Genomic DNA, 23,745 nt, shown 5'->3' on the forward strand with positions numbered 1-23,745 from the left:
CTGCCTTGGCCTCCCAAAGTGCTGGGATTACAGGTGGGAACCTGCAATCCAGTACGTGGCCCAGCAGCTCTCTTTCTGATAGATGTGGTTGATGCTCTCATCCCTAGATCCTAACCCTTTAGTATGCTGGAATTCTACTCTTCACTTATTCCATTAACTATTGTTGATTAGTTATTATTTCAAAGCAATGTCACTGGCCTCAGTTTATGTGTAATAGAATTAAAAACAATAGCTGTGTATAACACCTCAAGCCATGCATGTGTGAGGCATTTTGTATGCTGGAATTCTGCTCTTCACTTATTCTATTAACTATTGTTGATTAGTTATTATTTCAAAGCACTGTCACTGGCCTCAGGGAGTTTATGTGTAATAGAATTAAAAACAATTGCTGTGTATAACACCTCAATCCACGCATGTGTGACGCATTTTGTATGTATCTGAATTAATTCTTACTAAAGTACTTGATAGCCCCTCCCCACCTTTTTAATGAAGGATGAATGAAGGTTGACTGCATTGCTTGGGGTCCACACATAGTGAAGGGGGCTGGGCTCACCAGGACTACATCTGCTTCCCACCATCCTGCAGTCTCACTTCCTGGAGGCAGTGTGTCGAGACTTCCTGCTGGCAGCTGTCTTTGCTTCCTTTGCTGTCCGTTGCTTCCTTTGCTCACAGGACTGTGGATAGAGTTCCCTTCCTCGTGACTGTTGTGTTGTACACCTCAAGTCAGTTGGCTCCCTAGAATGTTCAACATCTTGATAAAAGGAGTGTCCCTGAGAATGGAGACTATAATCCCAGACCCCTGAAGGCATGAGGGCTAGGAGAGCTCGGGTGGGGAGGCTGAGCACTTCTGTGTGCTCCTGGTAGAGCAGCCACCCTAAGAAGAAACTGATGATAATGAAACAATGGTAAATGATGGCTATGGGGAAAACAACTGTTTCAGAGATTTTCCTCATTGCTTTGCAAAGTGACCTACCCTGAGCAGTATGGGACTCCTCTGGATCACTTTTTTTTTTTTTTTTTTAGTTAAACAATCATTTTATTGCTTGAGTACACAGACAAATTTATGCGACCAGGGCAGAGGCTGTAGATGATTCATATTTCCAATTGGGAGGGAGGACTTGCTTGGTCTTATCAAGCCAAACGGTGAATCCGGCTCTCTATCAGAATCAGACGGAATTTAGCATCCTTATCCTTTCTGTTCCCCTCAAGATGCTTTCAAACAGCAACTGCTTTCTTAATTAAATGGTAGAGATCTTCAGGAAGATCAGGAGCAAGTCCCTTAGACTTAAGAATTCTTAAGATTTTATTGCCTGTCACAAAGCGTACTTGTGCAACACCATGTGAATCTCTCAGGATCACACCGATTTGTGAAGGAGCCAGGCCCTTCTTGGCCAGTTTGTAAATCTGCTCCTTCACATCATCAGATGTCAACTTCAACCAAGTGGGGACGCTGCGTCGATAGGGCAAGGCCGACTGGGACAGGCCCTTCCCGGGAGCATGCATGTGACCCATGATGGCGGCGGTCAGGCAGCGAAAGGAGAGTGAGGGTCCGGATCATTTTTGACATTCTAATGTTCTTTCCTGACACTTGGAAAGGATATATGTATGTCTTTCAGATTTATAGTATCAAACGTACAATTTGGGGGCTGGTACCAAGGCTTAGATACCAGGTTTATTAAGGGCTTGATGCAAAAGTCAAAGGATGGCATGCGAGGTAACCTCCTGGTTGGCTGTGATAGGTAAACTCGTGGATTTTGAAGGGGGAGCAGTTTCTGGTTTGGGTCCCAATGGCCAAGTAAGACCCACCCTCCTCAGACACTATCAAGACCAAGTCCCCTGGCTTTTCATCTGTGTTTTCATCCAGGAGCCATATAACCCTGTCCTTGATGACCCCCACCCAGCTCCATTCCCACCCACCCACTCCCCAGGGCCCTCTGGTGAACCCTCCAGGCTAGCTCTCTGCCCGCTCCTTGCCTTCATGGAAAACCAGCTGTCCTCTGAGAGCCACTTCTGCAGCCCCTCCAAGTGGCGACTTTTCTTCTCAAACCTCAACCTCACGTATCTCATCTTCCCCAGGCTAGGGAGTCAGGGTCCTTGTACCACTGCCAGACTGTTCACCCAGTTCAAAGAAAACCCTGCCCATTGCAGGCTCATGCCATTCTACTACATCCCTTTCGCCCAATTCGTTGTGTTCTACTGACTTCTCTGGCGCTCTCTGTGGGAGAAGGTGCCAGTTCTTCAATAATTGATTCCTCTCTAGAAATAGAATGTTCCTGCCAGGTTCGGTGGCTCATGCCTGTAATTCCAACACTTTGGGAAGCCAAGGCTGGTGGATCACCTGAGTTTGAGACCAACCTGGCCAACATAGTGAAACCCTGTCTCTACTAAAAACACAAAAATTATCTGGGTGTGGTGGTGTGCCCCCATAATCCCAGCTACTTGGGAGGCTGAGGCAGGAGAATCGCTTGAACCCAGGAGGCGGAGGTTGCAGTGAGCCGAGATCACGCCACTGCACTTCAGCCTGGGCAACAGAGAGTCCCTCTCAAAAAAAGAAAGGAAGGAAGGGAGGGAGGGAGGGAGGAAGGGAGGGAAGGAGAATGTTCCAGGGCCAGGCGCGGTGGCTCACGCCTGTAATCCCAACACTTTGGGAGGCCGAGGCTGGCAGATCATGAGGTCAGGAGATCAAGACCATCCTGGCTAACATGGTGAAACCCCATCTCTACTGAAAGTACAAAAATAATTAGCCGGGCATGGTGGTGGCTCCTGTAGTCCCAGCCACTCGGGAGGCTAAGGCAGGAGAATGGCGTGAACCCCAGTGGTGGAGCTTGCAGTGAGCCGAGATCGCGCCACTGCACTCCAGCCTGGGCGATAGAGCAAGACTCCGTCTAAAAATAAGAAAATTAAAAAAACAAAAACAAAAACAGAATGTTCCAGTATTTTAGCTGGGGTTGTGGCTGCTGATTAAATTGTGGCCAGTGGGAGAGAAAATGATGTATACAATTTCCAAGTGTTCTTACAAGAAGGATGCATTTTTCTCTTTATGCATTTTTGCTTCCTATTGTCTGGAATGCAGACACGACAGCTGGAAGTTCAGCAGCCATACTGAAGTAGCTTTGGGAATTGGTATCATGCAGAGCAACAAGATAAGAGGAAGCTACTTGGGAGGCTAAAGTGGGAGGATCACTTGAGCCCAGGTGGTTGAGGCTGCAGTGAACTGTGATCACACCACTGCACTCCAGCCTGGGCAACAGAGCCAGACCCTGTCTCTAAAAAAGAAAAAAAGATCAAAGGAGACTGGTTCTTCCAACACTGAGGAGTGCCATGAGGACAAGATAACACTGAATATCTTGAGTGTAGGAAATGAACTTCTGTCTTGGTTTTTGTTTTTGTTTTTTAACTGTGACAGAGTCTCACTCTGACTCCCGGGCTGGAGTACAGGGGTGTGATCTCGGCTCGCTGCAACCTCCACCTCCTGGGTTTAAGCGATCCTCCCACCTCAGCCTTCTGAATAGCTGGGATTACAGGCACATGTCACCACGCCCAGCTAATTTTTGTAGTTTTAGTAGAGACGGGGTTTCGCCAGGTCAGCCAGGCTGGTCTCGAACTCCTGACCTGAAGTTATCTGCCTGCCTTGGCCTCCCACAGTGCTGGGATTATAGGCGTGGGATTATAGGCGTAAGCCAAAGCACCCAGCCTGTCTTGTTTAGGCACTATTAATTTTGGTGTTTTCCATCCCTTGTAGCTAAACCTTACCCTATTCAACCATTCCTAACTCCCTCTCATTCTTTAAGGGTATTAGGCCCTGGGTCCCTGTCCTGTGCTTCACCTCAGCCCCTTCTGTTATCCTGTATCCATGTCGCTGACCATCCAACACTGAACTTTTTCTACAGTGACCTTCATTCCACCTCAGCCAACTACCCCACTTGGATTTTATCATCACCCAGGACTGTCTCTGTCTCCAGACTTATTTATGCAGGCGTTCTGCTTCCAACCATAAGGCTCTATTTCCAAACTTATTTATTCAGGCGTCCTGTTTCCTTCCATCTTTTTTTTTCTTTTTGAGATGGAGTCTTACTCTGTCGCCCAGACTGGAGGGCATTGGTGCGATCTCGGCTCACTGCAACCTCCACCTCCTGGGTTCAAGGGATTCTCTTGCCTCAGCCTCCTGAGTAGCTGGGATTACAGGCATGCGCCACCACGCCTGGCTAATTTTTGTATTTTTAGTAGAGATGGGGTTTCACCGTGTTGGCCAGGCTGGTCTCAAACTCCTGACTTCAAGTGATCTACCCACCTTGGCCTCCCAAAGTGCTGGGATGACAGGCATGAGCCACCGTGCCCGGCCCTTTCCTTCCATCTTGCTTCTTTATCTACAATACTCTGAGATTTCAATGTAATTAGGACCTCCAATGCAATAATTACTTTACCCTAATCCATTGCTCCATTTCTTTCTTCCCTCCTTATCCAGCTTCCAGTAACAGCCTTTCCAAAGCCCCTTCACTTGAGCTATGACCTTTTCATCATACCCATTTGGCAAACTCCCAACCTACCTGCTTCCTCTGAGAAAGCCAGACAGAACAGGTTCTCTCATAAGTTCATCATTAACCACCTTTGGGGAAACAGGGAATGGGAAGGAAAAATGGAGATGAAAGGTTAATAAGAAAGTGCCCAAGTGGGCCTTCAATGATATAATGCGCCATGAACCAAGGGTTATGATGACCTTAGTTCTCTAAAACTGAGGTCTAAAAGCAAAACCATTTACAGCAACATACACACCTAGTGAACAAGTCCTTCCTTTGGGTTTCAGCTGGGTCAATAGCACTGCTCAAATCCTTTGTGAGAGGTTATTTCAGCAGCACCACATACCTCCTTTCTCAGCCCAAATCTGTTGTACTTTATTTTTCACCATTGCAATGAATGAACTGTGAACTGTTTTCATTTATTTATTTATTTAGAGATGGAGTCACGCTCTGTTGCCCAGGCTGGAATGCAGTAGCGCAATCTCAGTTCACCACAACCTCCACCTCCCAGGTTCAAGTGATTCTCCTGCCTTAGCCTCCTGAGTAGCTGGGACTACAGGCGCCTGCCACCATGCCTGGCTAATTTTTATATTTGTATTTTATTTTATTTTATTTTTGAGAGGGAGTCTCACTGTCTCCCAGGTGGAAGTACAGTGGCACGATAATTTTTATATTTTTGGTAGAGACGGGGTTTCGCCATGTTAGCCAGGCTAGTCTCAAACTCCTGACCTCGTGATCTGCCCGCCTTGGCCTCCCAAGGTGCTGGGATTATGGGCATGAGCCACTGTGCCCAGCCTAAGCTGTTTATTTGATCAAAGATCTGTCTCCCTATTAGTGTGTAAGTTCCATGATATCAGGAGACATTTTTGCTCCCCACCATGTCCTAATATCTACACAGTGCCCCGCGCCTGGTAGGTGCTCAATAAATATATGCTGAACAAATGAATACATATGAATGTTAAAATTAGTAAATATTGACATTTTTCTTTTTCCCTTAATACAAGAGTGAATTAGTGGATTGGGTTCATGGGTGGTTGGACTTTGTACTTCTCAAGCATTTCCCCTTTTTACCTCATTTGTCCAGTTAAAGTCACGAGTTCCTGTTATCAGGTCAAGGAGACTGGCCCTGTGTAAGTGGAAAGACAGGGAGAACCAGTAAGTCTCTTTTCTTTCTTTCTTTTTTTTCCCGAGATGGAGTCTTGCTCAGCTGCCCAGGTTGGAGTGCAATAGCGCGATCTTGGCGCACGGCAACCTCTGTCCCTCAGGTTCAAGCGATTCTCCTGCCTCAGCCTCCCAAGTAGCTGGCACTACAGGCAGGCACTACCACGCTCAGCTGGTTTTTGTATTTTTAGTGGAGATGGGGTTTGACCATGTTGGCCAGGATGGTCTTGATCTGTTGACCTCGTGATCTGCCCGCCTCAGCCTCCCAAAGTGCTGGAATTACAGACCTCTGGCTTCTAGGTTCAAGCAATTCTCCTGCCTCAGACTCCTGAGTAGCTGGGATTACAGCCACCGCGTCCGGCCTCTTTTCTTGATTAGTTTAACATCTGCCTGGCTGCCAACAGGGCCCTTCCGTTGTACAGAAAAAGACACAACACTGAACTAAGCACACATTACGTCATCCTCAGTTGCTGGAAGGAGCACTACTGGCCGGGGAGGCAGCAGGCAGGGGCTAAGCACAAAGAAGCAGTGTGAGTGAGAGCATCCAGATGGGATCACCTGGTGGGGGCCATCTGTTTTAGAGAGGCTCCCCGCCAGGGCACCCTCTGCTCTCCAACAGGCCAGCCCGCCAAGGAATTTCTGAAGTGTGTCTGGGACACTGCTCAAACCGGAACATAGATAATGGAGAAAGACTGGAAAGAAGGGGGATGGGCGTCCGTCAGTGGTGAGCCTGGTGAAGGAATGTCTCCCACGGCAGCTGGGTGGTCAGTATCCTGGGGCCTGGCTAGCATCGTGCGCCCAGCACCTGCTGTATGTAAGACCCTGTGGTGGTGGAAACCAAATAAACCTTCTGTCATTGGACGCTTGGGAGCGGCAAACAGCCAGATAGTAGAGACCGGAGACCTGCCACAGTGGAGCCTGGGTCTTGGCGTCTTGTGAGGCTTCAGGAAACCTTTCCGTGTGAGCAGTCCACTAGGAGTGCCTGCAGCATTGGGCCATCCTCCCCCAAGCAGGAAGGCCTTTGTGCAGCTCCCTCTGCCTGGTCAGGCTGGAGGGGCAGCCTGCGACTACAGAACGAGACAAACCTCTGTGAGACAGCCCTGCCCATACTGTCACTCAGGGAACAACATTGTCAAGGGCCTCCTCCTGAGGGGCACACACGAGGGAGATAGACTTGGAACAAGTGACTTCAATCCAGTGCTTTTAGGGGAAGCTCAGGGTACCGTGGAGCTCATAGCAGGGGATGTGGCCCAGACTTTTGGGATCAGGGAAGGATTCTCGGAGTGAGCTGAGACCTGAAGGATGAGTAGCAGTTTGTTACATGAAGGTGGGTGGCACTCTAGAAAACCAACATTTGCAAAGCCTCAGAGGCGAGAGATATTGTAAGGAGTTAACAAAGGTGAGTGAGTCTGTCTGGAACATCAAATATAATATAACTGGGAAACAGGACAGGCAAAATCGAAGGCCTAACAGAACAGGAATCTGGACTCGATTCTAAGAGCAATGGAAACCATTTGGAGGGGTTTATACAGCGGATAGACATGAGGAGGTCTGCGTTTTTGAGAAATCACTCTGAGAGGAGGGAGGCAGGAGAGGACATGGGAGTCCATGGATAAAGCTACACAATCTCCAGGCAGAAACTGCTACCCCAGACTAGGGTAGTGGCAGTGGAGATGGCGAGAAGTGGAAGGATTTGAGGGCTATTAGGAGATAGAATCACTATGAACGGCCAGGTGTGGTGGCTCACGCCTGTAATCCCAGCACTTTGGGAGACCAAGGCAGGCAGACCGCAAGGTCAGGAGTTCGAGACCAGCCTGGCTAATATGGTGAAACCCCGTTTCTACTAAAAATACAAAAATTAGCTGGGTGTGGTTGTGTGCGCCGGTAATTCCAGCTACTCAGGAGTCTGAGGCAGGAGAATTGCTTGAACCTAGAAGCCAGAGGTTGCAGTGAGCTGAGATCATACCACTGCACTCCAGCCTGGGCCACAGAATGAGACTGTCTCGGGGGGGAAAAAAATGAATCACCACAAACTGGGTGTTGGGGAAGACAGATGGGGAGAGAGGAGCCAGTGATGATGCCCATGCTTCTTGCCTGAACCACTGTGTAGATAATGTCATTACCTGTGATAGGGACATGTCTGGGGGGAATATGATATGCTTTGCTTACGATGTGTTCAGTTTGAAATGTCAATGAGACATGTAGGTGGGGGTATCCAGGAGGTGGTCAGAAGAGATCCGGGATGGAGATGAATATTTGGGAAGCACTGGAATGTGGATGGGTAAGGTTATCTAGGAGGAGTGTGCAGGGCCTGGTAACCCAGCATTGAAGGGGTTGACAGAAAAAGAGGAAGCTGGCCGGGCGTGGTGGCTCACGCCTGTAATCCCAGCACTTTGGGAGGCCAAGGCCGGTGGATCACGAGGTCAGGAAATTGAGACCATCCTGGCTAACATGGTGAGACCCCATCTCTACTAAAAATACAAAAAATTAGCTGGGTGACGTAGCGGGCGCCGGTAGTCCCAGCTACTCCAGAGGCTGAGGCAGGAGAATGACGTGAACCTGGGAGGCGGAGCTTGCAGGGAGCCAAGATCATGCCACTGCACTCCAGCCTGGGCGACAGAGTGAGACTCCGTCTCAAAAAAAAAAAAAAAAAAAAAAAAGAAAAAGAGAAAGCTGAGAAGGAATGGCCACAACTAACCCAACAGTCTAACCAGTTGAGCGACTTCCCACTGCCGGTGGATCCAAGGCAGCAGAAGGGATGGGAAGCAGGCCTGTTCACCACAACTCCTCTCTCCCCTAGATCATTGCCAAATGCAGTACAACGGCCCTCCCCACTCCCAAAGATTTCACTTGTGGAAAGTTATAGGGAAGTGACCTTGGCTAAATCAAGCAGATGGAAAGAGCTGTACGGGTACGGTGGCTCACGCCTGTAATCCCAGCACTTTGGGAGGCCGAGGCGGGCGGATCACCTGAGGCCGGGAGTTTGAGACCAGCCTGACCAACATGGAGAAACCCCGTCTCTACTAAAAACATAAAAACACGAAATTATCCGGGCGTGGTGGCGCATGCCTGTAATCCCAGCTACTCAGGAAGGTTGAGGCAGAATCACTTGAACCCGGGAGGCAGAGGTTGCGGTGAGCCGAGATGGAGCCATTGCACTCCAGCCTGAGCAACAAGAGTGAAACTCCGTCTCAGAAAAAAAAAAAAAAAAGAAAGAAAGAAAGAAAAGAGTTAAATTATGTGGTGCTTTAGAGGGTGGCACTACATGGACTCTTAAGAGGCATGGCACCTTCTAAGAGGTTCCAAAGGAAGAAACAACGGGCACCTCCACTGGGTTTCAGACACAGAGATCCCGGCCTGGGTTGTCGTGGAGGATGAAGCTGCTCCATCTTGGATGCTGATCCGCCGTGTTGTCCTCTGGTTAACCCCTGTTCTGGAATGCCTCTAAGATTGCCACTTCATCTACTGTGACCTTCAATCCTGCTCTTAGGTAGATTCACATAGCATTCTGCGCCTTTCCCTGAGGTGTTGATGTCAGTGGTACCACGCATTTCTACTGAGGCATGTATACCTTTCCGGTCAGGTATATCAGCCCTGGGACTCGGGGCTAACTGGCTAATGGCCGCCTGGCTTCTGTTTCTAAGTCACTATTAAATGTTTCTTTCTGAGAAACTGGATACATCAGTCTGTCTTTTTTTTGTTGTTGTTTGTTTTTGAGATGGAATCTTGCTTTGTCACCCATGTTGGAGTGTAGTGGCGCTATCTTAGCTCACTGCCACCTCTGCCTCCTGGGTTCAAGTGATTCTTCTGTCTCATGAGTAGCTGGGACTACAGGCGCACACCACCACACCTGGCTACTTTTGTATTTTTAGTAGAGACGGGGTTTCACCACGTTGGCCAGACTGGTCTTGAACTCCTGACCTCAGGTAATCTGCCTGCCTTGGCCTCCCAAAGTGCTCGTATTATAGGTGTGAGCCACCATTCCCGGCCTCAGTCTCTTTCTTCAGCCTCTTAGCTCCCTTGGCCTTTGGGTAGGTTTGCATAGACTGGTTGTAGATGTGGAAAGTCCTCCTTCCCTTGTCCGTGTTGCGCCTCTGTCATTGTTGAGAACTAGGAGACAGAGGGTAAAGTACCCAATCTCGTGATTTAGCAGCAAAGATCAGAGGCCGTCTGTCCTCTTTGCCCTACTTACAACCCAAACCTTCCAGCTCCTTCTTTCTGTCATTGCTGTCTCCATTCTTTTTTTTTTTTTTTTTTTTGAGGCAGAGTCTTGTTCTGTTGCCCAGGCTGGATCTCAGCTCACTGCAACCTTGGCCTCCCAGGTTCCTGTGATTCTCCTCTCAGCGTCCTGAGTAGCTGGGATTACAGGTGTACGCCATGACGCCTGGCTAATTTTTGTATTTTTAGTAGAGACGGGGTTTCACCATGTTGTTCTCGAACTCCCGACCTCGTGATCTGCCTGCCTCAGCCTCCCAAAGTGCTGGGATTATAGGCGTAAGCCACTGCGCCTGGCTCATCTTTATTTTCAATATGCATAATATTTTGAGACAGGGTCTCCCTCTGTCACCCAGGCTAGAGTGCAGTGGCATCTCGGCTCACCGCAGCTTTAACCTCCCGGCTCAAGCCGTCCTCCCACCTCAACCTCCCAAGTAGCTGATACCACAGGTATGTACCACTATGCCTGACTTTTTTTTTTTTTTTGAGATAGAGTCTCCCTCTGCCACCCAGGCTGGAGTGCAGTGGCATGATGTCGACTCACTGCAGCCTCAAGCTCCCAGGCTGAATCAATCCTCCCACCTTAGCCTCCCCAGTAGCTGGAAGATGCGAGTCACTACGCCCAGCTAATTTTTGTATTTTTTTGGTAGAGATGGGGTTCTGCCATGTTGCCCAGCCTGGTCTCAAACTCCTAGGTTCAAGCAATCCTCCCTCCTGGGCCTTCCACAGTGTCGGGTGTTTTCAGTAACCTTTTAACTGAAATTTAGCATTTCCTTTCACTTTGAATTTAGGTAATGAACCACAGTAGTATTAGCAGTATCTGCGGTTTCAGCTCAATAGCAGTTACAGATGTGCTTACTTTAGAATGGCTGTGGATCTCTTGAACCATAATTTGTGTGCATCACCAGTTTTTTATTACATTTATTAGGGCTGCTGCTAGATCTAGTTAATATGATAACCAAGAAGTAGACTTGTACTCTATCAAATATCTGGGTTTAATTTTCTTTATTTTTTGAGAAAGAGTCTGGCTCTGCCAACCAGGCTGGAGTGCAATGGCGTGATCTTGGCTCATTACAACCTCCGCCTCCCAGGCTCAAGTCATCCTCCCACCTTGGCCTCCCAAGTAGCTGGCACTACAGGCATATGACACCACGCCCGGTTAATTTTTTTTTTTTTTTTTTTGTAATAGAGACAGAGTCTCACTTTGTTGTCCAGGCTGGTCTCAAACTCCTGAGCTCAAGCAATCTGCCCACCTAGGCCTCCCAAAGTGCTAGGATTACAGGCGTGAGCCACAGCACCTGGCCCATGCCTGTAATCTCTTTAAGAGGCCAAGGTGGGAGGATGGCTTGAGCCTAGGAGGTTGAGGCTGTAGTCAGCTGTTATCGTGCCACTGCACTCCAGCCTGGGTGACAGAATAAGACCCTGTCTCAAAAAAACAGAAAAAATAACAATAACAATAACATCACATTGAATAGGGGATCATGGGCTTCACAAAACTGCCAAAGCAGTCTGCAGTAGAAAAAAAGACGAAAACCCGTGCGTAATAGAAATATTCATTGCCCTAACTCTTCTCAAAGGGATGCCTGACTTGGGGTGTGGTGGTGTCTCTCTGATTTGAGTCCATCTCTTGGTGCCCTAAAGGGGAGAGTCTCTGGGACTCTTGTCCCCAAAGCAAACAGCTGCATCAACTGCATGCAGGGCACTGGATAAGGGAATGTCCCAGGTGTAGAGAATCAATCAGTTGCAGGCCTACTTGCAACCAGTGGGCTGAGAGCCAGCCACACCCTCACATTCTCCTGAGAAAAGTGGCTGCTGGCCATCTCTGTACTGAGATTTGTCCCCTGACACTCATTATCCTAGCCACAGCCAGCTGGACCAGAGATCTCTCTTGTATTTGGGTGGTGGCCCGAGGAGTGGCCAGGCGGGAGAGCCTGCCAAATAGGTACTTGCAGATTGAATGACAACAAATCGACCCAGTTAGATCCTGTCCCTTGGGAAGTTGGGATTTGAACACTTGAGGGAGTCGAGAGGTGGCAGGGCCAGCAGAAGTGACAGGCACACACACACACACACACACACACAAAAAAAAAAAAAGAGGTGAAGGGAGAAGGGGAAGTGGAGCCAAGCTTGGAGATTTGCCAAGTGAGGGTAGCCTTCTACCCCATTCATCCAGAGAAGGTTTGGCTGAGCACCCCCCAAGAGCCCACAGAATTGTGGAGGGCCGGGGGTCCCCAGCTGCACAGGGCTCATGGCAGAACATGAGACGTACCAGACACCCAAAATGAGGAAGCTGGCGGGGCTTTTTCTCAGCCTTCCTGACCTAGCGTGACCTCCTCTGGGCCCATGTAATAGGCCTCCACACCCCCTTATGCCTGGTGCAGGCACCCTGTTAACTTCTATGTCCTTGTAGGTCCGTTTCCAAGGGCTCTACCTGCTTGACTGCTCCCAAAGCAGCCAGAGCCAGTAATGCCCCTGGTGGGGAACAGGGCTGGAGAGCAGGCTGGCACAAAGCAGGAGGGAGGGACAGAGAGGTCTGTCACTCATCCCAGAGAAGCATCGTGGGGTGGGCTCCTCTGACCTGGCTCCTTTGGTTTCCCATGGCTGGGCTCCTTCTCTCCCTCTGGAGCCTGTACCGTCCCCGCTGTCTCAAATTCCTCATACAGCAAACTTATTCCACTCTCTTTACCCAGAAATAGGTCAGACTCAACTACATCCATATCTCATTTCTTCCTAACAGCGTTTTGTTTCATTTTTTAGATGGAGTCTTGCTCTGTTGTCCAGGCTGGAGTACAGTGACACAATCTTGGTTCACCGCAGCCTCCACCTCCTGGGTTCAAGCAATTCTCCTGCCTTAGCGTCCCTAGTAACTGGGACTACAGGCGCCTGCCACCACGCTCGGCTAATTTTTGTGTTTTTAGTAGAGATGGGGTTTCATCATGTTGGCCAGGCTAGTCTCGAACTCCTGATCTCATGATCCGCCCCGCCTTGGCCTCCCACTGTGCTGGGATTACAGGTGTGAGCCACGGTGCCCGGCCCCCCTACAGCATTTTAAAGATGAAATGAGACTCAGAGAGGAGTCTGATGGCTGTAGTAAGGAATGAGGAGTCAAGCTCCTTAGTGTGCGCTACAAAAACCCTGCACACCTGACCATGTTCGCAGCTCCCTGCCACCCATTCCCATCCTACCCTCTCTTGCCAAACGGATACACTTGCTTTCCCCAAAACATGCCCTCTCATCTCCAAGTTTTTGCTCCTGATGTTCCCCCAGCTAGAATACCCCTAGGATGTCCTACTGAATTGTGAGTCAACCTTTAAGACTCAAAGTGTGGGCCAGGCATGGTGGCTCATCACTTTGAGTCTTATCACTCAATCTCATCACTTTGGGAGGCTCAGGCAGGAGGATCACTTGAGACCAGAAGTCCGAGACCAGCCTGGGCAACACAGTGGGACTCCATTTCTTAAAAAAAAAAAAAAAATACAAAAATTACCCGAGCATGGTGGTGCGTGCCTGTAGTCCCAGCTACTCAGGAGGCTGAGGCAGGAGGATGGCTTGAGCCCACAAGGTTGAGGCTGTAGTGAGCTATGATTGCACCACCACTACAGTCGAGCCTTGGCAACAGTGAGACCACCTCTCAAAAAAAAAAAAAAAAAAAAAAAAAAAAAAAGACTCCAAGTGTGCTCCACTGTTCCTTTTACACTTTCAGTGAGGCATCAGGGGCTGTGTCCTAAATGTATCTCCAGCCCTTCACATAGGGCCTGGCAAGGTAAGAGACCAATAAATGCGCACCGTTTGGCTTCATTTCACTAAATCATTAGCGTCCAGAGGTATGGTCAGCACTTGGAACCCTGTGGAATGGCCTCAAGATCAGAATCCTCTTGCCCAATTCTTGGCTGGGAAGCAGGTGACATCTAGAATCCATGAAGGTATGGGTGATCTCCTGGGTTCTGGACATTTGCACTGAGTTTATTCAATCACTCAACAATATATATTAGGTCTGGGCTGAGCACGGTGTCTCACACCTGTAGTAATCCCAGCACTTTGGGAGGCCGAGGCAGGTGGATCACCTGAGGTTGGAAGTTCGAGACTAGCCTAACCAACATGGAAAAACCCCGTTTCTACTAAAAATACAAAATTAGCTCGGCGTGGTGGTGCATGCCTGTAATCCAGCTACTCAGGAGGTTGGGGCAGGAGAATCACTTGAACCCAGGAGGCGGAGGTTGCAGTGAGCCAAGATAATGCCATTGCACTCCAGCCTGGGCAACAAGAGAGAAACTCCATCTCAAAAACAAAACAAAACAAAACAAACCAATATATATTAGGTCTTTTATGCTCTAAACACTGTGCCAGGTGCTGGGGATCAAAGATGAATAGAGAAATGAACTGGAAGGATAGAGTGAAGCTAAAACTTAAAGAACACAACAAATCTGTAAAAGACAAACAAAAGAGGGTTTAATCTGTGCTTCTGTCCAGGTGTGCCGAGCTGGGGGTGGGGTTGCTCCTGCACAAGAGCATTCCTAAAGCAAAGATTTGAGGGGAATTAGATTTCTAATACCCAGGTTGGGTCCCACTTTCAGGAAGGTGTGAGACCTGAATCCTAAGCTGGACTCATTGTTTCCCTAATTCCCAGCATCGGATCTGTAAATTAGCGGTCTGGGTGGTAGCCGATTCGTTGTTCAGAGGCTCAGAACACCGTGAAACTATGCTTTCCTGACTCAAAAGACACAACCTTGACGTGGGCCCTTTGGACAAGCATCTGCCCCCCGCAGGAGGGTCTCAGGCGACCTTCTTGGAAGGTGTGACCACTTGAAAAGGAGGAGGCGGCCAGGCGCGGTGGCTCTCGCCTGTAATTCCAGCACTTAGGGAAGCCGAGGCGGGGGGATCGCTTGAGCCCAGGAGTTTGAGACCAGCTTAGGCAAGATAGGGAGACACCCCCCCACCCCGCCCTGTCTCTACAAATAATTAAAAATTTAGCCGGGTGTGGTGGCGGGAGCAGGAGCCACTCGGGAGGCTGAGGCAGGAGTATCGCTGGAGTCCTGGAGGTGGAGACTGCAGTGAGCCGTGATTGCGCCACTGCATTTCAGCCTGGGCGACAGAGCGAGACCCGTCAATCAATCAATCAATCAAGGGGAGGCTGGCGGGAGCATGCTTGTGACCACTCAGGGCGACACAGACCCTAACCACAAGCCAGACCCCACCGTCCCGCCCGCCGCCCTTCTAAGAGCGCAGCTTCCGGAGCAACGCCGCTGACCCCCGCCCCCAGGGTCTTGGCGCCGATTGGCCAGCGATAACGCGGGGCGGAACCAAATCTTAAAGGATCCGGGAGCTAAGCTAGACCCGGGTGGTGGTGGCAGCTGCGAAACCCAGGGAGCCGATGCCACGTGACCCAATGTGGGCTTCTTTTAAACCTTTCTAATGTCCATAACCCAGCCTCAGGCCCATGGAGCCCATGAGAGACTGCCCGCTGTTCGGGGGCGCCTTTTCCGCCATCCTCCCCACGGGGGCCATTGACGTAAGGTGAGAAGGCCGGGGCGCCCAGGGGCGGCTGACTGGGTGGGTTGTGGGAAGAGACCGGGGTCAACCAGGGTCTACCTCGCCTCACTCCAGCGACCTCCGACCGGTCCCCGACAATCAAGAAGTTTTCTGCCATCCCGTCACGGACCAGAGCCTGATCGTGGAACTTCTCGAGCTGCAGGCCCACGTGCAGGGCGAAGCGGCTGCGCGGTGAGGGAAGGGCCCCGGGCTGGCCAATGGCAGGGGCGGGGCCGGGGCAGTGGGCGGGACCCGCGGCCGACGGTTAATCTGGGCGGTGAGAACACGCAGGGGCCGGGAGCCAGGCGTGCAACTTAAAGATGCTCCCAGGGAGGCGGCCAGAGATGTCCCTTCCTGACCCCGCTTCCCTACTCCAGGTACCACTTTGAGGATGTTGGTGGCGTGCAGGGGGCTAGGGCTGTCCACGTGGAGTCTGTTCAGCCTCTCAGTTTGGAGAACCTGGCCCTGAGGGGCTGCTGTCAAGAAGCCTGGGTCCTCTCTGGCAAGCAGCAGATAGCTAAGGAAAACCAGCAGGTGAGGGCCTGAGAGTGTGCAATGTCCTGGAAGGGCGGTAGCGGGGGCGCAGAGATCCAGATAAGCATCCTGACTCTGATCCCCTTAGGTAGCAAAGGATGTGACACTTCATCAGGCCTTGCTGAGGCTGCCCCAGTACCAGACTGATCTCTTGCTCACCTTCAATCAGCCCCCGTAAGGAGGAAGGAACGGGCGGGTATCTCATGACTGGGTTCCCAGGAGAATCGGGCTGGGAGGGACAGAACAGGGAGACTCACTGGTGGGATCCTCCCAGGAAGCAGGAGTGGGCCAGAGGTTTGGGGTAACTGATACCCAGGTCCTCTGGAACCGGAATTGGCAATTTCCAAACCTCAGGCCTGGATGATGTTCTCTCTCCATCTGTTTCCCCACCCCAAGCCCTGACAACAGGTCATCTCTTGGCCCTGAAAATCTGTCACCTCCACCCTGGAGCCTGGGTGACTTTGAACAGCTGGTGACCAGTCTGACCCTTCATGATCCCAACATCTTTGGTCCCCAGTGAAGGTGCTGAAGCACTGCATGATGTTGCTGAGAACTTGGGGACTCGGTTCTGTGAGGGGGAAAAGAGGTTGAAAAGAGAGTTTCCTCTCATTTCTTCCCTGTGCATAAACATAAGACAATCCCTCTTCAGAATAAACTTGCTTTATCATCAATATAATCTCTGTGCCTTTGAATCTAACAAGATGCCTGGGTCTCAGACACCTGGGAATTGGGTCTTCCAATTCCCTTTGGTTTTGGAGGGAGGAGTTTAAAGCTGTTCTTGGGAGCAGGAGGGACTCAAGGGTGGCAGTGGTGAGAGGGAGGAAATACACTTTGGGATGACTGGTTCAGTCCTGAGAGAGGAGTGTGAATTACCCAGGGAATGGGTAGGGAAGGTTTAAAGCAACACCCAAGGAAAGAAGGGAAACTCTTGTAGTGATTCAACCCTGAGAACAGATAGGGAGTGGGGTTGGCTGTCTCCCATGGATGGATGAAAGGTCACCTATCAGTAGTCACCAGGACATAGTGGTGGAGGCACAAATGGCCAGGGAGTGCTCATTTGGTGGAGTCTGGGAGAAAGACTGTTATTTAGTGTATGTGTAGTAGAGGGAGCGCAGCTGGTCCCAGAAGAAGAGGGAGAGGATGGTGTGGGGGCCGAGGCGGAAGTAGGAGGCACCTATACCCTTGTACATGCCAAAAATGCCCTCGGTCCGAGCTGTCTGCAGCAGAGCATCCAGAATCCCCCGGTACATGAGGCCCTGAGAGCATGTCAGAGAGGGAGGGAGAGCACAGAGAAGGAGTTTGTCAGAGCCCACCAGGGGCAGCTCCTCCACAGGCTGCATTTCAGGCTATCCCACCTGCACCCACAATCTGCCTCCCCGAACCCCTGCTTCCCTGCCTGCATCCCAGAGCACTTCCTTACCTTGCCCTGTGCATCTGTGGGCTGGTTGTAGAGCCTTGTGCAGGCCACATCAAAGGGTGCCATGGCCAAGACCACTGCAATGCCACTCACCATGGCAGCCACCAGAGCCAACTTCCAGCTCTCAGGAGGAAAGATCTAAGGGGGTAGAGAGGAAGAGCACTGTCAATCCGCCAGCCATTCCACCCCAAGGACAGGACAGTCCCTGCCCTGGGGACACAGATGCTGCTAACTCGGGGAGCTTCCACTGCACCAGTTTTAACAGTGCAAAAACACTGAGAAGGAGGAAGGCCAGGGTACCCTGAAGGCTCAGGTACCCCTTCTGGGAGGAAGTGACAAGAGAACTGTGGGAAGGGTCTAAAGAGTCAGTGACCTCCAAGCCCTCCTGCCACTCCCTCACCTTTGAATGTTGGGCACCATCCCCTCCAGGGCCCAGTGCAGCTTGCCCTCCCCTTCCCCGCTTCCCGAAACAGACCCACCCATTTCCCAGGCAGTACCTCCCACTGGCTCAGGAGGTCCTTGGTGGATGAGAAGGTGCACAGCTGGGTGGAGGAACCGACGATAACTCGGGGCAGGCCGCCCAGAGCCCCACGCCACAACCCCACCAGACCATGTTTCTGGCCAATCTCGGTTAGCGCCTGAAACATGCCCTAGTGTGGGGAAGACCAGGGGGTGGGGTTCAGACAGCCAAGCATCAGGGGCTGCCATCCTAACACTGCCAAGGATGGGTGCTTAATAGGAACCTGTCGTCCAGACAACCAGTTCAATGTGGGCTTAGAGCCAGAATGGGGGCCCTTGGTTGTCTAGCCACCCCATTGTTCCCTCCCTGGGCACCCAAGAACTGGGGCGGGATGCATGGAAGTGAGGGCATTCACTGGTCAGGAGAAACGGGGGCAGAAAATTAGAGGAACTGGAATACATATTGGAAAGAGGCGTTGGGCGTGGTGGCTCACGCCTGTAATCCTAGCACTTTGGGAGGCCAAGGTGGGCGGATCACCTGAGGTCAGGAGTTTGAGACTAGCCTGGCCAACGTGGTGAAACCCCATCTCTATTAAAAATACAAAAATTGCCGGGTGCAGCGGCTCACACCTGTAATCCCAGCACTTTGGGAGGCCGAGGCGGGCAGATCATGAGTTCAGGAGTTCGAGACCAGCCTGACCAACATGGTGAAACCCCGTCTCTACTAAAAATACAAAAATTAGCTGGACGTGGTGGCACATGGCTGTAATCCCAGCTACTCAACAGGCTGCAGCAGGATAATCACTTGAACCCGGCAGGCCGAGGTTGCAGTGAGTGGAGGCTGTGCCACTGCACTCCAGCCTGGGCAACAGAGCGAGACTCTGTCTCAACAAAACAAAACAAAACAAAATTTAGCTGGGTGTGGTGGTGCACGCCTGTAGTCCCAGCTACTTGGGAGGCTGAGGCAGGAGAATCGCTTGAACCCGGGAGGCGGAGGTTGCAGGGAGCTGAGATCGTGCCACTGCACTTCAGCCTGGGCAACAGAGCGAGACTCCGTCTAAAAAAAAAAAAAAAAAAAAGGAAAGAGGGTCTGGGTAGACTCCAGGGGCAAAATGGGACAGAACCAATGGGTTGAGCTGGGATTGGAGCTGTTGGGTACAGGCAGAAAGCTAGGGGAAAAGAGAAAGGATGATCAGGGACTTTGGCAGACTTGGGAACTCTCACCTGATGCTTATACTGGTGCCCTACAGCAATTTCTGAGGCTGCCTGTGCCTGCAGATGTGTCTTCACCTGTGAACAAGAGAATATCATAGCCTACGGCCCAGTGGCTGTCCTCCTACCTCAGAACCAAATGTCTGACCCCCTCACATTTCCTCTAGGGTGTTCAGCAATGAATATCCTCTTATTCTGATAATTATTGTTGTTCCTACTTAACAAATTGGTTAACAAAAAGACTCTGTCTCTAGGCTCCAGCTGCGGAGGGATGGATCTCCCAGCACTGTAAGACACCACACCCCCTTCATATCCTTCTTCCCTTGGGGCTAGCAATTGGGGGTGGAGTGGTTGGAGAATGGCAACATTTCCTAAGGCATGTTAGGCGAGACTTGGGTGTCCAGCCTGTCATGCCAGCTCCCATTCCCAGACCAGATCTCCAGCCACCACTTCTATCAGGCTCCCCATCAGACTCTAGGCAAAACTTGCTCTCTAGCCCCCACTCCCCATAAAAGTATCTAGTCGATTTTGGAGAGACCACTGTCCCTGAAACTCAAACCGTGAGAATGGGACCAGACTGCCTCTGCTACAGGATGTACTACTTCCCAGTCTCTTTTGCTCTTAGGAGCACTAAGCAGGGCCTAGTCCTAGCAATAAACAGCTGTGTGACCTTGAGTGGATCACTTCCCCTCTCTGGGCCTCAGGCTCTTGACCCTTCACCTATGCCAGATAACTCAAAGGGGCAGAGATTGTTAATTCTGTAATGCCCAGGATCTTCCTGATCCCTACACTCTCTGACGTATGTTAAATTCCTTATCCTCCCCTTCACAAGTCCAACCTCAATATCAACACATAATAATAAAAACAATGCTACCAAATGCTTACTCTCTGCCAGGATTCGCACTAATGCTTCCATGTCTACCGCATTTGTCTCCCTCCATCCTCCCAATAATCCACAAAGGCCACTACAATTATTACCTTTTTACAGATGTGGCAACTGAAGCTCACCAACTAGTAATTTTCAAAGCCAGGACTTTAGTTCCAGAAAGGCTGATTCCAAAGCCCATAATTTTTTTTTTTTTTTTTTTTTGAGACAGAGTCTTGCTCTGTCATCCAGGCTAGAGTGTAGTGGCGTGATCTTGGCTCACTGCAAGCTCTGCCTCCCGGGTTCACACAATTCTCCTGCCTCAACCTCCTGAGTAGCTGGGACTACAGGGGCCTGCCACCACGTCTGGCTAATTTTTTGTATTTTTTAGTAGAGACGGGGTTTCACCGTGTTAGCCAGGACGGTCTGGATCTTCTGACCTTGTGATCTGCCCGCCTTGGCTTCCCAAAGTGCTGGGATTACAGGCGTGAGCCACGGTGATCGGCTCCAAAGTCGATAATCTTAATCAATACATTCAATCGTGTCCATCAGATGGGTGTGTATAGGGCAGGTCAGAAGACTCCAAAGCCTACCAGCTCTTTCGCGATGCCTTTCCCTGCTTGCAGTGGGGTAGCACCCTGCCACCTATGCCCTTAGGAAAGACCAGGCTCCTATTCTACAACAAGGATCTGCCCTGAAGGTCCCAGGCAAGAATCCTCTTCTTACCATGTAGATGGGGCTCCCCAAGTAGGCTCCCATGATCCCAGCCATGGCCCCAGCCGCTGCGCTGCGGGCAGGACTGTGGGTGCCTTCGGCTGTGTGCAGGTAGCCCCCAGCCTCAGCCAGTCCATAGGTGCCCAGTCGGATGCCATTCATCAGGAACTGGTATAAGAGGGCGGGGGCCAGGCCTTTCTGCAGGGCAGCCAGGCCATCCACCTTGCCGATGGTGATGAATGCATGGAAGACATTTCGGTAGTGCCGCTGGTATGTGCCAGGGGCCTGCAGTTCTCCCTGCAACTGCATCCTGGTCTTCACCACCTCCAGGGGATTGGTGAATACACAGGCTCCACAGGCTGCCAGGCCACTCATCAAGAAGTCCATGGTGGGTAACTGTAGCAGGGACTGGCCCAAGAGTAAGAAAGTAAAAATGGGTGTCAGAAAGCGGGGTTGGAAGACAGGGGAAGGCCTGTTTCAGCAGTACAGGCTGCAGAAGGTAAGAATTTAGGTTTGCAGTCAAGGGTGTCAGGGTCAAATGTCAAGTGGTCAAATGGAAGTAGTCAGCTGGAATTTGGGAGTCAGGAGCTGGCAAGCAGGGAAGAGACAGAAGTCTAGGAGAAGCTTATGGCAGAACCCTCTGAGGTCAAGGAGGGGCAAAAGACAGAAGGTGACAGGTGGGATGGCTCAGGATGGCGGGCGACGGGGGCAGGGGAGTAGAGGAGGGAACCGCGGAGTTGGGAGATGGAAGCCAGGCAGGCAGGAAAAAGAAAGCCAGCAGGTTAGAGAAGAAAAGGATCCGGGAGAAAAGCCGGTGATTTCCTCGAGCCAGCAACGAGATCTGGATCCGAGAAAGAAGTCAGGACCCAGGCAGCCTTCGGAGCTCGCAGCAGCTTCAACCCCGGGTACCCTGCGGAGGCCGGGCCGCCACACTCCTGTCACTGGAGCGCTGGGCCAATGGGGAGCCTTCGAGAGCCGCCGAGGCCCTCAGCCAATCAGCGCCGAGCCCGCTCCGCGGCCAATGGGAGGAGCTCTCGGCGCTCCGGTCCCCGGAATCAGCCTGAGGCAGTTGGAATTAACTCTCCCGGCGCCACCAGCGCTTAGCCGCTGACTCCGGCTCCGGAAGGGAGGCCTGGGACGTGGAGGTTTTGTCATTGGCAGGAAAGAGACCTGGGTTCCCGATCGAACACAGAGGCCGAGCACAGCAGTTCCCTACTGGGGTGCTGGGACCGCCCCTTGGGTGGGCTGACGGCTCCCTTCTTTAGCTTCCTACCCCGGTTGTGACCGGGTGGGGTCACCTAAGTTCAGGTTCACGCCATGCTTGGTGCCGGCGCCCGGAGAGCCCGGAAGCCGCGGACCGGCCTGAGCAAGGAAGAGGGACACACCTGTGCTGCGGGGCCAGTCTCCCGAGGCTGCACCGGGTGGTGCAGCAGGTTCTAGCTCCCGGGCGGGGCTGGATGTGCCCGCGGCTGGCCGCGGGCGCAGAGGGTGGGAGGCCTGAAGGATGGAGAAAGGAACTTGGTTAAATCCTTAGGCTTTTTCTTTTCTTTTTCTTTGAAACGGAGTCTCGCTCTGTCGCCCAGGCTGGAGTTCAGTGGCGCGATCTCAGCTCGCTGCAAGCTCCGCCTCCCAGGTTCACGCCATTCTCCTGCCTCAGGCTCCCTAGTAGCTGGGACTACAGGCGCCTGCCACCACGCCCGGCTAATTTTTTTGTATTTTTAGTAGAGACCACGTGTTAGACCAGGATGGTCTCGATCTTCTGACCTCATGATCCGCCCGCCTCGGCCTCCCAAAGCGTTGGGATTACAGGCGTGAGCCACCGCGCCCATCCGAGATTTCGTCATTGTTTTAAATCTTGAGTTCATGTTGGGTGCGGTGGTTCACCTGTAATTCCAGCACTTTGAGTGGCTGAGGCAGGAGGATTGCTTGAGCCCAGGAGTTCGAGACCCACTTGGGCAAAATGGTGAAATCCTGTTTCTAAAAAAGAAGATATAAAAAAAAGAGATACAAGCTGGGCGCGGTGGCTCACGCATTGAATCTCAGCACTTTGGTAGGCCGAGGCGTGCGGATTATGAGGTCAAGAGATCAAGACTATCCTGGCCAACCTGGTGAAACCCCATCTCTACGAAAAATACAAAAATTAGCTGGGCATGGTGGCTCATGCCTGTATTCCCAGCTACTCAGGAGGCTGAGACAGGAGAATCTCTTGAACCCAGGAGGCAGAGGTTGCAGTGAGCCGAGATCGTGCCACTGCACTCCAACCTGGTGACAGAGCGAGACTCTGTCTAAAAAAAAAAAAAAAAAAAAAGAGAGAGAGATACAGTGGATGCTTTATTCAAATTTCCTTGGTTTTTGCTCAAAGTCCTTTTTCTGTTCCAGGATCCCATCCAGGATACCAAGTTACATTGAACTGTCATGTCTGTAGCTCCTGTTTTTTTTCAATCTTGTCCAGGCTGGAGTGCAATGGTTCGATCTCCGCTCACTGCAACCTCTATCTCCTGGGTTCAAGCGATTCTCCAGCCTCAGCCTCCCAAGTAGCTAGGATTACAGGTGCCCGCCACCACACCCAGCTAATTTTTGTATTTTTAGTAGAGATGGGGTTTCACCACGTTGGCCAGGCTGATCTCAAACTCCTGACCTCAGGTGATCTGCCTGCCGCAGCCTCCCAAAGTGCTGGGATTACAGGCGTGAGCCACTGTGCCCAGCCCACTGGCTCCTCTTGGCTGTGACAGTTTCTCAGAATGTTCTTGTTTTTGATGACCTTAACAGTTTTGAGGAGTACTGTTCAGGTATTTAGTAGAATGTTCCTCTGCTGAGGGCTTTTCTTAGGATTGCACCGGGCTTTTGGCAGGAAGACCACTGAGGTAAACTGCTATTTTCATCACATCATATCAAGGGTGGTACTTGATACATACTATCAACATGACTCATCACTGTTGATATTGACCTTGATCACCCGGCTGAGGTGGCATTTGTCAGTTTTTCTCATTACAACATTATTCTTTTTTTTAAAAAAATGGAGTTTCACTCTGTCACCCAGGCTGGAGTGCAGTGACGTGATCTCAGCTCACTGCAAACTCCACCGCCCAGGTTCAAGCAATTCTCTGCCTCAGCCTCCCAAT

General features: G+C 51.1%; 2 protein-coding genes, 2 long non-coding RNA genes and 1 pseudogene across 11 annotated transcripts; 1 reads left to right on the forward strand and 4 right to left on the reverse strand.

The window, feature by feature from the left end:
* Positions 1-460: 460 nt before the first annotated feature.
* On the reverse strand, positions 461-21,566 carry SLC25A35 (solute carrier family 25 member 35). Of its 4 annotated transcripts, XR_003723612.2 has the most exons (7): positions 20,636-21,566; positions 19,057-19,122; positions 17,871-18,023; positions 17,377-17,511; positions 5,589-5,643; positions 4,548-4,606; positions 461-735 (listed from the first exon to the last, which is right to left on the reverse strand). XR_003723612.2 is itself a non-coding variant. In XM_015118558.3 (5 exons), the coding sequence occupies exons 1-5, from the start codon at positions 21,008-21,010 to the stop codon at positions 17,039-17,041; spliced, it is 903 nt and encodes a 300-aa protein (XP_014974044.1). In that variant the 5' UTR covers positions 21,011-21,566; the 3' UTR covers positions 17,012-17,038. The 4 variants fall into 4 exon arrangements, 3 of the variants coding, with proteins under 3 accessions (XP_014974044.1, XP_077826430.1, XP_014974045.1); XM_015118558.3 differs by lacking the exons at positions 461-735; positions 4,548-4,606; positions 5,589-5,643 and adding an exon at positions 17,012-17,212; XM_077970304.1 differs by lacking the exons at positions 461-735; positions 4,548-4,606; positions 5,589-5,643; positions 19,057-19,122 and adding an exon at positions 17,012-17,212.
* Positions 923-1,538, reverse strand: LOC721960 (small ribosomal subunit protein uS15 pseudogene; annotated as a pseudogene).
* Positions 6,237-16,631, forward strand: RANGRF (RAN guanine nucleotide release factor). Of its 5 annotated transcripts, XM_077969522.1 has the most exons (6): positions 6,237-6,246; positions 15,234-15,407; positions 15,498-15,614; positions 15,800-15,956; positions 16,045-16,130; positions 16,353-16,627. In XM_077969522.1, the coding sequence occupies exons 2-6, from the start codon at positions 15,331-15,333 to the stop codon at positions 16,474-16,476; spliced, it is 561 nt and encodes a 186-aa protein (XP_077825648.1). In that variant the 5' UTR covers positions 6,237-6,246; positions 15,234-15,330; the 3' UTR covers positions 16,477-16,627.
* On the reverse strand, positions 9,918-13,553 carry LOC144335312 (uncharacterized). Its single transcript, XR_013406086.1, has 3 exons — positions 13,259-13,553; positions 11,315-13,209; positions 9,918-10,250 (listed from the first exon to the last, which is right to left on the reverse strand). It is a non-coding gene; the product is annotated as an uncharacterized LOC144335312 (long non-coding RNA).
* On the reverse strand, positions 14,321-15,596 carry LOC144335310 (uncharacterized). The gene is made up of 2 exons (XR_013406084.1): positions 15,483-15,596; positions 14,321-14,975 (listed from the first exon to the last, which is right to left on the reverse strand). It is a non-coding gene; the product is annotated as an uncharacterized LOC144335310 (long non-coding RNA).
* Positions 21,567-23,745: the final 2,179 nt, after the last annotated feature.

Source organism: Macaca mulatta, chromosome 16, assembly GCF_049350105.2.
Source record: "Macaca mulatta isolate MMU2019108-1 chromosome 16, T2T-MMU8v2.0, whole genome shotgun sequence".
NCBI classification, from domain to species: Eukaryota; Metazoa; Chordata; class Mammalia; order Primates; family Cercopithecidae; genus Macaca; species Macaca mulatta.